Source organism: Hippopotamus amphibius, chromosome 8, assembly GCF_030028045.1.
Source record: "Hippopotamus amphibius kiboko isolate mHipAmp2 chromosome 8, mHipAmp2.hap2, whole genome shotgun sequence".
NCBI lineage: Eukaryota > Metazoa > Chordata > Mammalia > Artiodactyla > Hippopotamidae > Hippopotamus > Hippopotamus amphibius.
Genome location: NC_080193.1, coordinates 69,183,808 through 69,196,846, shown reverse-complemented (window position 1 = coordinate 69,196,846; position 13,039 = coordinate 69,183,808). Strand labels below are relative to the sequence as shown.

The following is a 13,039-nucleotide window of genomic DNA, read 5'->3' as shown; positions in this document are numbered from 1 at the left end:
CATTGAAAGAGCCCTCATTGCTATGCAGCTTGCGACTTTTCATCTGCAGTTGTCAAAAGAACTCAGTATTTCCAGTTTTTTACTCTCACACTGTCATATGCTATTATAAAGCTAGCCTCAGTGTCCCCACCAAGTCCTCGCGGAACTCTGGCCACTTGCTACAGCATGGAAATAAGTTCTCTGGGATGCACCTCACACCACCCAAAATCCAGCAGGGAAGGCTTTCTTCTCCCATGTCTAACCTTTGAGACCCAAGAGAAGCTTAGGTCATCTTTATATTTATGCAGTAATCTAGGAAAGGATTAAAGGATATTGCTGGGATACTGTTACTACAGAAAGCTCTTTGGTATTTACTCTCTTAAAAACTTTTACTTTACTCCTGAAATTATCCAAAGAACTGGGTTTTCAGTTGAACATGGGTAGGTGGAAACAGCTTCGTTACAGATATGCCCATATAATCTCCTCCTTACCTACATCAGGCACCCTGCCCTCTTTATCAAAGTTTCCAGAATTGAGCAATGAAGTTTAGTTTTACTTATCACAAATTAAACCAACAGGTCGAGGAAAGTGAAAAGGATAAAGAAGCAGCAAACCTCTACCTCCAGGCTACCCCTTCCACCTACCTCCTCCTCCCTTCCTTCTCCTCCTTGTCTACTGTCTCCCAAACTTTTTAGCTATTTTTTCCATTCAACGCACAATAGGCACATGTGATGTTTTAGGCACTAAGCAAGGTGTTGGAGGTACACCAATAAACATGACCCATGCCCTTGAGTAACTTACTCTTGGTGGAAGAGACATATTTAAACACAAAATAAGTCACAGACTAACAGAAACCATATGAAAATATGCAAAAAAAACTGATGCTCCTAATTAAATGGTTAATTGTATTCAACTGAATTCTTAGGTGAATCATGATGAAACATTTATCCTGACCCTCCATACGCTTCCTTAAAGGAAAACAGCAGATTGGATGCACTGACTTGCATACTGCCCACAGCAGATAGAAAATGTAAATGTTGCTATTTGTGCAAATTTAATTTTGTTCACCAATAATGCTGATACATTTTATGTTCACCTTGTTCAAAAAGAAGACTTATGAAACTTTACAGCTTCATACAAGATTTTTTTTTAAGTGAGAAATCAATTGTGGAGGGAAAACGTGGGCAGGAAAAATTACAAGAAGCCATAGATGAGGCTGGTAAACAAAATGCAGGCTACTAAGATACTATACACTCAGCAACTCAGACCACAAATTTGGCTCTGAGCATTCTGGCAGCCAAAGGACAAAAGAAGAAACATGACCAGTTCCATGATTCACAGTGTCCACATGATAATTTTTCATGGAACTGAAACTTAAAGTAATCTCTCCCTGGGTCCGCCAACACTCTTGTTCACTTACTTCCTTTTGGAATTAAATTTCTTTAATATCCAGTTTCACTTTGCACACCTCTCCTATACCATATTTTTAAATAACAGATGATAACGTATCTGCATTATTTGCTTTAAAAGAAATAAAATTAATATTTGTATTTAGTATGCTATTTGTGCACAAAGCATCAGGGGCCAGGGAATGGCGTGTGTGTCAGGTAGCACTGACAATACACTACAGTCATTGTTTTAAGACTTCACAAAAACAGAGGTTCACCTTGATGTCTTCTTGGACTGAAAATCTATAGCTGCGGCTTTTCCTGACAGCATCAATGCACCATGTATTCAAACCACAAAGAATGTTTGGAGAATATATGATGATTGATTCAACACAATAACTTTCCCTGAATCTTTTGAAGACAAGTTGACAATAAAAATAATCATGATTTCAGGGATTTCCGTGATGGTGCAGTGGTTAGGAATCCGCCTGCCAATGCAGGGGACACAGGTTCCATCCCTGGTCTGGGAAGATCCCACATGCCGCAGAGCAACCAAGCCCGTGCGCCACAACTACTGAACTTGGGCTCTAGAGCCTGTGAGCCACAACTACTGAAGCCTGTGCACCTAGAGCCCGTGCTCCACAACAAGAGAAGCCACTGCAATGAGAAGCCCGCACACCACAATGAAGAGTATCCCTCGTTCGCCACTAGAGAAAGCCCATGCACAGCAATGAAGACCCAACGCAGCCAAAAATAATAGATAATAAATAAATCTTTAAAAAATCATGATTCCAATACTTAATATCTGGGCCCCTTATCAGCAGCTGAAGCAGCCATACCACTTACTATACACCCAGTGTTAGTCTACATACTTTACGTGTATTGCCTCCAGTCTTCAAAATAATTTAAGGATGTTAGTATTAACTATATTTTACAGATGAAGAAAAACATGAAGATCATTAAGTAGCAAACATCTTTGTTTTTTCATTTTATAAATTTTCCAAAATTTGCAAAAGTTGAGATTATACTATAATAGACCTCAACATATTCCACCAAGATTCAACTCAAGATTTTTCCACATTTCCTTTATCTACCACTTTTTTTGATGAAGTATCTTACAACAAACTCCAGTCATATTTCTCCCCTACACAAGTACACGTTTCTTGAAAAATAAGAACAGACTTTTATTTAATCCAATGCCAAAACCAAACCCAACAAAGTCAACAATAATTTCTTGGAATCATCTAATAATTACTTTGGAGTCACAAGTCAAAGATCCCCAATTTTCTCAAAATGTCTTTTTATAGTTAGTTTGCTCAGATTAGGATCCAAAGAAAATCCACACAAACATTTAGTTATTTCTCTTGAGTTCTTCACCCCTCTTTTTAACCCAACTCTGATTGCTGTAGAAGCAAATATTTTTTGAGACATAATTCACATATCAAAAAATTCACACTTTTAAAGTGTACAATTTTAGTATATTCACAAGGCCATGCAACCATCACACTATGTAATTCCTACAACTACGTAATTTGGTGTAATTTTTGTCACGCTAAAGAGAAACCCACACTCATTAGCAGTCACTCCCCATCCCTCCTCCCAGGCCATGGCAACCATTAATCTACTTTCTGTCTCTACAGATTTTTCTGTTCTGGACATTTCATATAAATGGAATGATAAAAGCAAACGTACTTTGAATGTCTATCAGGTTAGGTACCATTGACAGATATAGATAGGTACCAAACATATATATGACATGGTCCATGTAGATAACACATAAACAGTCAACAAACACCAATACATTATATTTGCCATATAAATACATTATGAATGCTCTAAGCTTATGGTTTTTATCTTTTCCCTCACAAACATACATAGGAGAAATTGGTGTGACCTACCAATGGGTTACCTATATGTGACAAAAAGTCCAGTTTTCTGCTGGCCACAATTCCCACAATAACCAAAAGTGGTAGTTCACCATAATGGCGGCTCAGTGCCTGTGTTACAACTCCCTGGCTCTCTCTCCCTCTCAAGAAAGCATACCAGAATGCAAGTCGGAGAAATAGCGATAACACATATTTTTTAATTTGTCTTTAGTATATCATTCACAAACTTGAGTATTTATAAAGAAGGGAGCAAAGAGCTAGTGGTTAAGGGTATAGACCCCAGAATGTGCCTATTCTCCAGGACCAGACTGTGTACACCCCTTTACCATGTAACAGCTATGTGACCTTTGGTGATGATTTATTCTCTAAGTTTTCCCTTTTATGTCAAATGAAGACACTACTAAGTATGACTGCTTTCAAGATTAACACAAAACTCTTACAAAGGAAATCTGCTTATTAAATGTTGGTTACTGGTAATAGTAATTATTATGATTATTTCATTATTATTAACAATCACACATGCCACCTCAGAAATGACAGCGCCACTTCAGCTTGCAGCTGTCAGCATGCGTGAAAGCGACCGCCAGAAAGGAACGGATGAAGTAGCTCAATCCTCCACGTTGTGACATATTAACATTTAAGGGTAATGATATGGCCTGAACTTTGAGGATCTGAAAATCAGAAACATAATCAAGATGACTGACTTGCTCCTCTCCCTGCCTCAAGATCCCCTAGACCCCACCACCAACCCTCTGAAGCTACTTATGGGCTGAGAAGAGCACAGCTGTTAGAAGTGTCCACCATCGTCAGGCTTCCCTTTCTGGCATGTTGGAGATACAAATCACCACCCAAGAAAACCTTCCTTTGCCTCTGCTCTTGCTCTATCACAACCTGTCACAGGCAGGATTTCTCACCCCCCTTGAACCTCTCTCATTTGTGTGGTTACCTTTCCTTTACACTAATTATCCCTATATTCTTTGTTCATATCATAAAGTCATTTTTCTTGGCAATAATAGGTTTAGGTAATACCCATTTAAAATTAAGTCTCAAGGAAGAAGACTGTGTCAGCAAAATTTTATTCTTTTGTATCATGGTCCCATCATCAGTAAGCCTTCTCTTCAGCTTGTAGCTACTTGTGGTGCTCAATACAGCATGGAGAAGAGAGTCTAATATGCCCATCACTGCGTTACTGTTTCAGTTTAGGAGCTAAAGTAAAACACACAATGGGCACTTCAGAAGCTCCACGTGAACCGCAGGCTTCTATTCCTTAGGGAACATGGACTGTCCACCTTTGGGAAACAGACAATGCCTCTGCTCCCCTGACACATCTGTCCCACAGCAGAGACCCAAGGGAGGTAGAGTGGAAGGAAGTACAATACTCCCAAGAATTTTCAGGGTGGCAAGGGGTTGGGGGGACATGACCACCTTGAAGATGCTCATGGCACAAAATAAAAGAGCTAATATATAATATACAGAGCCTATCTTTACTTTACAGGCTGAGCCTTCTAAGCTTTAAAACAACTAGCCTATACCCAGGCCAGGAGTGAAGTCCCCCCAAAATTACTACCAATTACAATAGAATATTACATTCCATTTTAAAAAAATGAGGTAGAGACCTCCATGCTGAAGAAAATATCAAGATACAGAAGAGTATGTATGGGTATTCACATCTTGTTTTTAAAAAACAAAAAACAGAAGAAAAAACTAGATGGAGATACTTCAAAGTCTTACCAGGGGACCTCTAAAGTGTAGAAATTGGAGGTTAGAGAGAAAGAAAATGGAGAATTCCGCTTTTTATCTCTCTCTGAAGAGTCTAAATTTGTTATGAATTAATGATAAAATAAAAACACCTAGAGAATTGCTATAGTATGAAATAATTTTTTATCAGCCTAAGCAATGTTTCTTTATAAACAATTCACCTTCTTGCATCAATACACATGAATAAAAGAGCCAACTAAATTAGAGGACCTGCATTATTCAAGAAGCATAAACTCCTGTGTAAGGTAAATAGAAAAACAGTTCAGCTGAATCTGATTTGTCCACTTGACCAGACTTACCACAAATTTTAACTAAAAAATATTTCAAAGTTAAGGAGAGAATTAAAATAATGCAAGAATAAAATGTCATTTTCTAAGTTTTCCTTTAGTCATAGGAAACAGGAAGGTAAATCACAAAACAGAAATTCATCCACCTCCTAGAAAAAGTCTGATATATTTAGGGAGGAAATCTGGTTCTCTCATTATTTCTTGAAAAAAAGCATCAATGTTTCTTACCTGATCACAAATCAGTTCCCACTTTTTCTCATTGTCATACTGCCGCAGTAACCTGGCTTTGTCAGGGGGTAGGTTCATAGCATTCTGTAAGAAAAAAAGAGAAGAAATATGTCACATTCCACAAGACTGCTGATGGGTTACTCATGGGCGGATCAAAGAATACTACTGTGGTTCTTTAATGACTTTTCAACTCCTAGCATTTGATTAAACAGAAACACCCTACACAAGTCATTTAAACATCAAACCAACTGAATGGGAGGAGAGAGCCTCTGAAGTCCTATGCTGGGACAGTGAAGTAGTCTGCTCTGAACTCCAGGCTTGCATTGCAGCAAAGGTAATGCATTATTTCTTCATTTAATTGCAGGCTCCCAGTCTCTTCAACCAAAGGTCAGAGGTTATTGTTGAGAAGGTAGTGCCCCAATTTTTTTTCCCCAGGCATGAGTCTTTCATTTTGGACAGTGGGAATTTAATTTTGTTATATCCTTACCAAAATTTGCTTAGACATCACAAATCAATCCTGAAAAAGAGCTCAAAAGACCATGTGTCCAGTTTCCTGCCCTAGGGGCCTGTTATATTGTCCCTTGCTTCCCCGGCCACCCCAAACTGAGAGCATAGATGCTCTCTTTGGCATTCTTTCCAGTATTTCTTTTTTTATTTATTTTTTCCTAGTAACACTTTTTTTAAAAATTGAAATACAGTTGATATATAATATTATGTTAGTTTCAGGTGTACCATAAAATGATTTGACATTTGCATACATTATGAATTGATAGCCACAATAAGTCTAGGAACCATCTGTCCCTACGAAATTATTAAAATATTGTTGACCACATTCCTTATGCTGCATATTACATTCCTATGACTTATAACTGGAGATTTGTACTCCTAATTTCTTTTTAAAGCACTACAACCCCACCAGACACAGAACAGAAAACACCAAAAGAGAACTCAAGGAACAGAACCATTGATCGATAACACCAACTTTGACTCACACTGATAGACCACTATGAGAAAAAGAACAGATGAAAGAAGAGAAAAAAACAGTGCAACTGGTTTTTGTCCCCTCTGTGAGATGACAGCACTCATTCAGTACATAAGTTAACATCAGCAACCACAATTCTCAGTTTAGCTATATTGGTTTATGAAGCTGGGTTTGCAGTGAGAAATGGACCATGAGCTAAAAGAAATCTAGACATCAGTCTTTATAAAACCCTCCTCCATCAATACAGCACACCTTCTATAGTGGTGATTGTGATTTTCCCAAGTATCTACATATGTTATCAGTCAAATGTCCCAAATAACAAATCATACACATTTTCAAGATACTTGGCTTGGGTGTGAGGTGAGATCTTTGGGCACAGAACATGGCAGAGTGAGACAGCTCTAGATGGAAATCCTATCTGTTCCCCTGATCTCCCTATAAAGCTCCCAGGCTCTAAACAACTGAGCCAAGTATTCAATTAACGTCTTACATGAATTAACTGCCCTAACCCCTGTATCAATACTCTAAATCATGCCTATCTCATAATAAACAATATAGCCCCTTGCCTGGGTCAATATTCAAGAAGACAAATGCAGAGGTCTTCAACTTATAATGCTCAAGCCCCTGGTTCTCTGGAGGATTTATACTTACAGAGAAACAGTGTCCCTTGCCACCATTACTGTCTCATGTCATCCAGTGAAACAAATTTAATAGAGGCAAGGGTGGGTGAGTTATTCTGACTTAATGTCAGAGAATTAACCTTTGATGATTTTGATAGATGTAACTCAAGTATTTTCCACAAAGCTCAATCTACCATCCAGACTGTTATGCCTAAGTAAGGTAGTGGACATATATCATTTACTAATTTGAATCTAATAATCTCTTCAGAATATTAATTTTTTAAATAGCCCCCAAAGCTGACAACATAATAAGAAACTCTTTGGACTCCAGAGTTTTCAATGATACTGCCAAGGTTTCTCCATAAAAATATCTAAAATGGGAAAAAATATTTTTATATGGCCTATCTCCATGGAACATTTACTTGAACTAGAATAAAAAATAACTATTTGTATTTATTTGTAATTACAATTTTATAATGTTCAAAAACAACCCCTGGGATACGGCAAAGGAGAATTCCATGTGTGTCTTTCTGAGGGAGCCCAACATTATTGACCATTAAATAACCAGTCCATCATTGCTTATTTGTACCCTAGAGATGGATTATTTCCTTTTAAACTGATTTTGACCCTCATATGTTAGTGCCCCTGGGTGTGATTATGCATTAAATAAGAACAATAAGATTATGAGGTAGGTGAAATGAGTTTTTCTCCGAGTAATTATTAATCTCTCCTGATAGAAACGGGTAAGACGAAGAATGCCTGAGTGCCTACAAGGTACCAAGCCCTGGATAAGGCAGTGTGCATACATAATTTCACCTGACCTTCACAACAAGCCCATGGGGTAGATACCATTTCCCCCATTTGATAGGCCTGAGTGCTTGCTCAAGGCTGGACAGCTTTACAGAAAACAGGATCTAAACTTAAGTCCGTTAGACTCCAAGGACAACGCTAAAAACACCTCCATGCTTTTCTTCCCCCCAGCAAAGTAAAATGGCAAATAACTGACTTTCTGTTACTACTCCACAGAACACTCATGCAGAAGCAGTTTGCAAACACTGCTGCAGAAATTAGATGCAGGCCCTGTTGTTACAGTAAAGAGAAAGCCAAGATGCTCCTTTCTGGATCAACCTTTATGTCAATAAAACAGTCTTTCATTCAAATGCTGATGAAGCACCACCCTATACAAGCACCATGTTCCACAGCACAGTGGGGAACCAAACAGACCTGGTCCCCATGGAGCACCATATTATAGTGAGAGAAAGATGAAACAAACCAAGCTTGCCAATCTCCGATAAGTCTTGATAGAAGATTATCAGAGGACAACTTTAGATTGAACTATCTGGAAAGACCTCTCAAGGAAAAAGTAACAAGGCAAGTCCTAGAAATGAGAGCCAGGTGAAGGGTGGACGGCAGCATTCAGAGCAGAGAAAACGAGGGAAAGACGCTAAGGTAAGAAACAGCTGGACACATCAAAGAGCTCAAAGTGAGTCAGTGTGGCTGGAGAGAAAGCAAAAGACAGGGAATGAGGGAAAGATAAAGTTGGAGAGATGAGTCAAGGCTATGTCATGCCCAGCCATGTAAGACTGGGGTAAATACTTATCTTTCGATCTAAAGTGCAATGGGAAACCAGTGAAGGCTTGTAAGCATGAGATGACATAAGTTAGTTTTACAAAGAGTACTGTGGGTGCTATACGGAGAACTGATTAGAAACAGCACAAGTGGAAGCAGGAGAGCCAGTAAGGAGGCCAGGGCAGTAGTTCAAATCAATGGTGGTGGCTGGGACAAGGCAGATGGCACAGCAACTGAAGTAGGTGGATAGATGTCAGACAGAAATAGTACGTCAAACTGACTGGTAGACTTGAGGGCTGATGAAGGATACCGAGAATTAATACCTGGCTTCTGCCTTGAGTCACTAGGTGAATGCTGGTCTCTTTAATGAGGCGGCACACTGCAAAGGCAGTGCAGATGTGGAGGAGGTGGTGAAGAATAAGACTTCTAAATGGCCCTAGTTATGTCTAAGATAGCCAGGAGACAGCCAAGAGAACAGTCAAGCAGGCAGGCAGATACACAATTCTGAAGGTCAGAAGAAGGGTCTGCATCTTTCTGAATGAGAAGAGTCTTAAGTTTTTTTGAACCTGATGACTAGTTATTGTCAGAGAAGTTATTCAGCATCGATACATCAAAACTACAACTGCACTTGGTAATCATTCACCAAGCATCTAAAATCACCCCTTCCACGGGTCAAGCCTCTGACCAGTTCAGGCATACGTTGCCCAGCTTAATAATTCTACAGGGACCATGAGGAAGCAGCTCCACTTAAAAATCAGCCCCTCCACAGAGGCCTGGCTCAAGTTCAGGGATGCTGTGATAAGCTGGCAAGAACTGTCCTTAGGCTTTTTAGAGTGAACTCATTCCTTTTGGGCTGTATAGGGCAGGGCAAATATATAGCTTGTATTGGAATCCAAGCTAAATGTTTGTGCAGGTAATTCCTAAGAGCCCAAGCTATTTTCTGAGGAAACAATTGGCTCTCTTTCCAGGCACCATTACTGGCTGTATAAAAACGGATTGCCCTTCTATTTGGCAGAAAATGTACAACTTGCAAGTTGTCCTACACAGTGACAACACTGTCTCATGCATACTGACACAAGGCTCTCCCTTCCTTCCTTTCCTCTGTCAATCCATCCAATGTGTAAGCACTGGGCTTTGACCACGTGCCAGCATATCTGCACTGCAGGCACAGGAGAGAATTTAACCACGAAGTTGCTGCACTCAAGTACACGCCAAAGGTCCACTGAAGACATATGATATTTGAGTTGAAAAGTTTAGTGGATGTTAATTATATATTTTCTAGACTGTACAAGTTCCTAGCTCAAATAAATTATCAACCAAGAGTATTTTTTTCTGTAAGTAATGTTCCTTTCCTTTCCACCTTGCAAACTTTAAGGATCAGCTCAAATATCATTTATCATTAGAACCTTCTCCCTACTACACCAAGTAGACATACCCGCTCATTGGGCTCTGACAGCACTGTATACATCTCTCCTTTACAGCACTGCACACTCTGTACCCTAATCATCTGTTTGCCTACCTAAATTCCCCCATGGAGTAAGTACTTCAAGGACAACTTCTTTTGTTAATCCCCAATGTCAGGCACAGTACATGGCAAACAGGAGGCACTAAGCAAGTTGCTGGATCAATGGAAAGCAAACTAACTCAGTCATGCTGTTCAGTCTGACAATATCTTCACTGATTTAGCATTTATGCTTCAGCTACTAACAAAGACTACACTAAAGAGCATTTCTGTGTCTTATAAAACCTCAGTCAGTGACAATGTCTATTACTGAGTCTGTGACTGTCTATTACTCAGTCAGTGACAATGTCTATTACTACAGTAATTATCTTCCAAACAGGAATTCATGGGGGGAAAAATCTTCAAGTTCCATTCTAGCAACAATTCCTTGAAAAGAAAAATATTTTCGGCATTCTTTGGCCACATATAATAAGACATGGAACCTGAACTTTGTTTTTGTTGCGAGCAAACTCAAACCAGTATCAACTGTAATAATTCGTCCAATCCAACAGGTAGTAACCTTTATGGTCTGTTTTGGTTTTTTCCTTACCTATGCTATTTTACATTGTTTTAAAATGAGATTTCCATCTCAGAACCTTTTAAAAATAGAAGATTTAATGACTAGACAACAGAATATGCAAGTTTCTGGGGACTTTAGGGAGAAATTAATTATGGTTAAAAGAGTCTATGAGAGTCTATACATTAGAAGTGATACTTACATATTAATTATCATATACAACACAGAGCAGAATGAAGGTATCCAAACCATTCAGAACCAAAAATAAACTTATGCTCTAGGAATAGAGTTTTCTGGTCTCAGCTCATCCTGGGTTCGTGGCAACAACAAAAACATGCAAAATATTCTTCTTTTCCCCTGATATTCTCAAGGTTCCTGTTGAGAAACCCACAGTGATATGCAAATACAGCAGTGAAAGTGAATCTATCGAATACACCTTATGTAATATACTTTTGTTCTTATAATCTCTGAATTAAAGCTTTCAAATATTAAGTCCACCAGATTCTACAATGGAAACTCTTCTGTTACATAACCTTACCTGCATACACTCTACAAGTAATGTTGCTTACGGAAGTAGGGAAAAGATGGCACTAGAGAAAGAGCTGAGACCATCACTGGCAGTTCTTGAATGATAAAGGTACAAACGCTTTACAAGAACTCAAAGGAAGGAGCCATTACTTTTTTTTTAATGTGTGGTAAAAAACACATAATATAAAATTTACCTTTTTAAATATGTTTAAGTGTACAGTTCAGTAACGTTAACTACATCCACAGTGTCGTGTAACAGTTCTCTACAACTCTTTCATCCTGCAGAACTGAAACTCTATACCCTGAACAACTCCTCTTCCCACCCCACCCCCACCCCACCCCGCCCCCTGCAACCAATACTATTTGCTACAAAAGGCAAGGAAATGTGATGGATTCCAACTGGATGGTTGGGCAGCACAGTAAAGAACTACATTTAATGAAGCAGCTTCCAGCAGGGATTTATTTACTAGTTGGGCTCTGGAGTTGGACTAGCTGGATTCCAACCTTGACTTTATCACTTATTATTGGTGAACTTGGGCCACGTGACTTGAATCAAAAAGCAAATCCAGAGTTGAAAAAGCCAGTAAATGAAATTCAAAACTGAAGGTCAGAATCAAAGCTAAGGGTTAAAAACAACAAGATGTACCATTCATTGACGGTTTGATATATCTCAGGCCCTTAGGCTCTTTGCATTCGTTATCCAATTTAATCTGTTTTAAAATCCTGACAAGCAGGTATTATCTTCTCCATTTAACAGAGAAGGAAACTAAAGGGCAGGGAAGTTAAGTAGCTCTTCCACACAGGAGACAGGTGGAAAATTCCAAGGCTCAAAAGAGAGGTCTGTCATGACATTTAAGCTACAATGTTTCTAAAATATGACCTCAGTGAAGAAGTCCAACAATTCTACTTAAATAACCAGAGACACAGTCATTAACATGCAAGGGTAAGGCAAAAATGTACATATTTATTAATACTTTTAATAAGGTATTAACATTTTCAGACAAAATACTGGCACTTTAACAGAATTATTCAATTTCTTTAAAAATATAAACTAGAAACACCCCTCTCACCTAAAGTAACTGGATCAAATCTATAGATAGCCAGGTACTGTGTCAAGTCCACAAATACTTAATAAACCATGTTAAATAGCAAATGAAGGCAGAGATACAAATATGAGGTAACCTCGGGCTTCGACAATACAGAAAGAGAGAAGATACAGACAGCAATACACAACTGAACATGTTATGTAATATAACAACCACAGAGAAGAAGCCATTACTTTTTGTCAAGAAAAGCAAGAAATGCTATGGGTGGGCTTGGATGTGCGGGGAGAGCAAGAAGAATGGCATTTAATGGCATAATATGGTTTTTAATATTTGAGCTCTGAAGATGGGCCACTTGGGGTGCAATCCTAACTCCACCACTCATTAATAGGGTAATCTTAGCTACATTTATTATACTAAACCTCAGTTTCCTCACTTGAAAAAAATGGAGATGATGTTGGTGATACTGATGAGAAGGATGATGGTGGTGGTAATGATGCTATCCGCCTCACAAAGTTTGAGAAAAACTGACTTGGATAATACTCATAGTTAGCACAAAGTACATGGAAAGCAGTCAATATATTAGATCCTATTATTCTCACTATTTTAGGTGAACAGAGGTATGAACAAAGAAGGCACAGGACTGTGAGCCACACAGAATAAATCAGAGGGTAAGGAGTGGGTCATGTGAGACCAAGTTAGAAAGGCAGGGTCCTGGACACCAGAGCACAGAATTTCAAATTTACTCAATAG

General features: G+C 38.8%; 1 protein-coding gene across 5 annotated transcripts in view; it reads right to left on the bottom strand.

Moving 5' to 3' along the window:
• The window catches only part of FMNL2 (formin like 2), a 299,283-nt gene that overhangs the window by 125,698 nt on the left and 160,546 nt on the right, over positions 1-13,039 (bottom strand). For all 5 annotated transcript variants that reach the window (XR_009055041.1, XM_057744655.1, XM_057744657.1 and 2 more), the window contains exon 2: positions 5,527-5,610. Coding sequence is in view for 4 of the 5 variants with exons in the window: in XM_057744655.1 (XP_057600638.1) it covers positions 5,527-5,610 (84 nt within the window). In the remaining variant the exon portion in view is untranslated. The remainder of the gene's footprint in view (positions 1-5,526; positions 5,611-13,039) is intronic.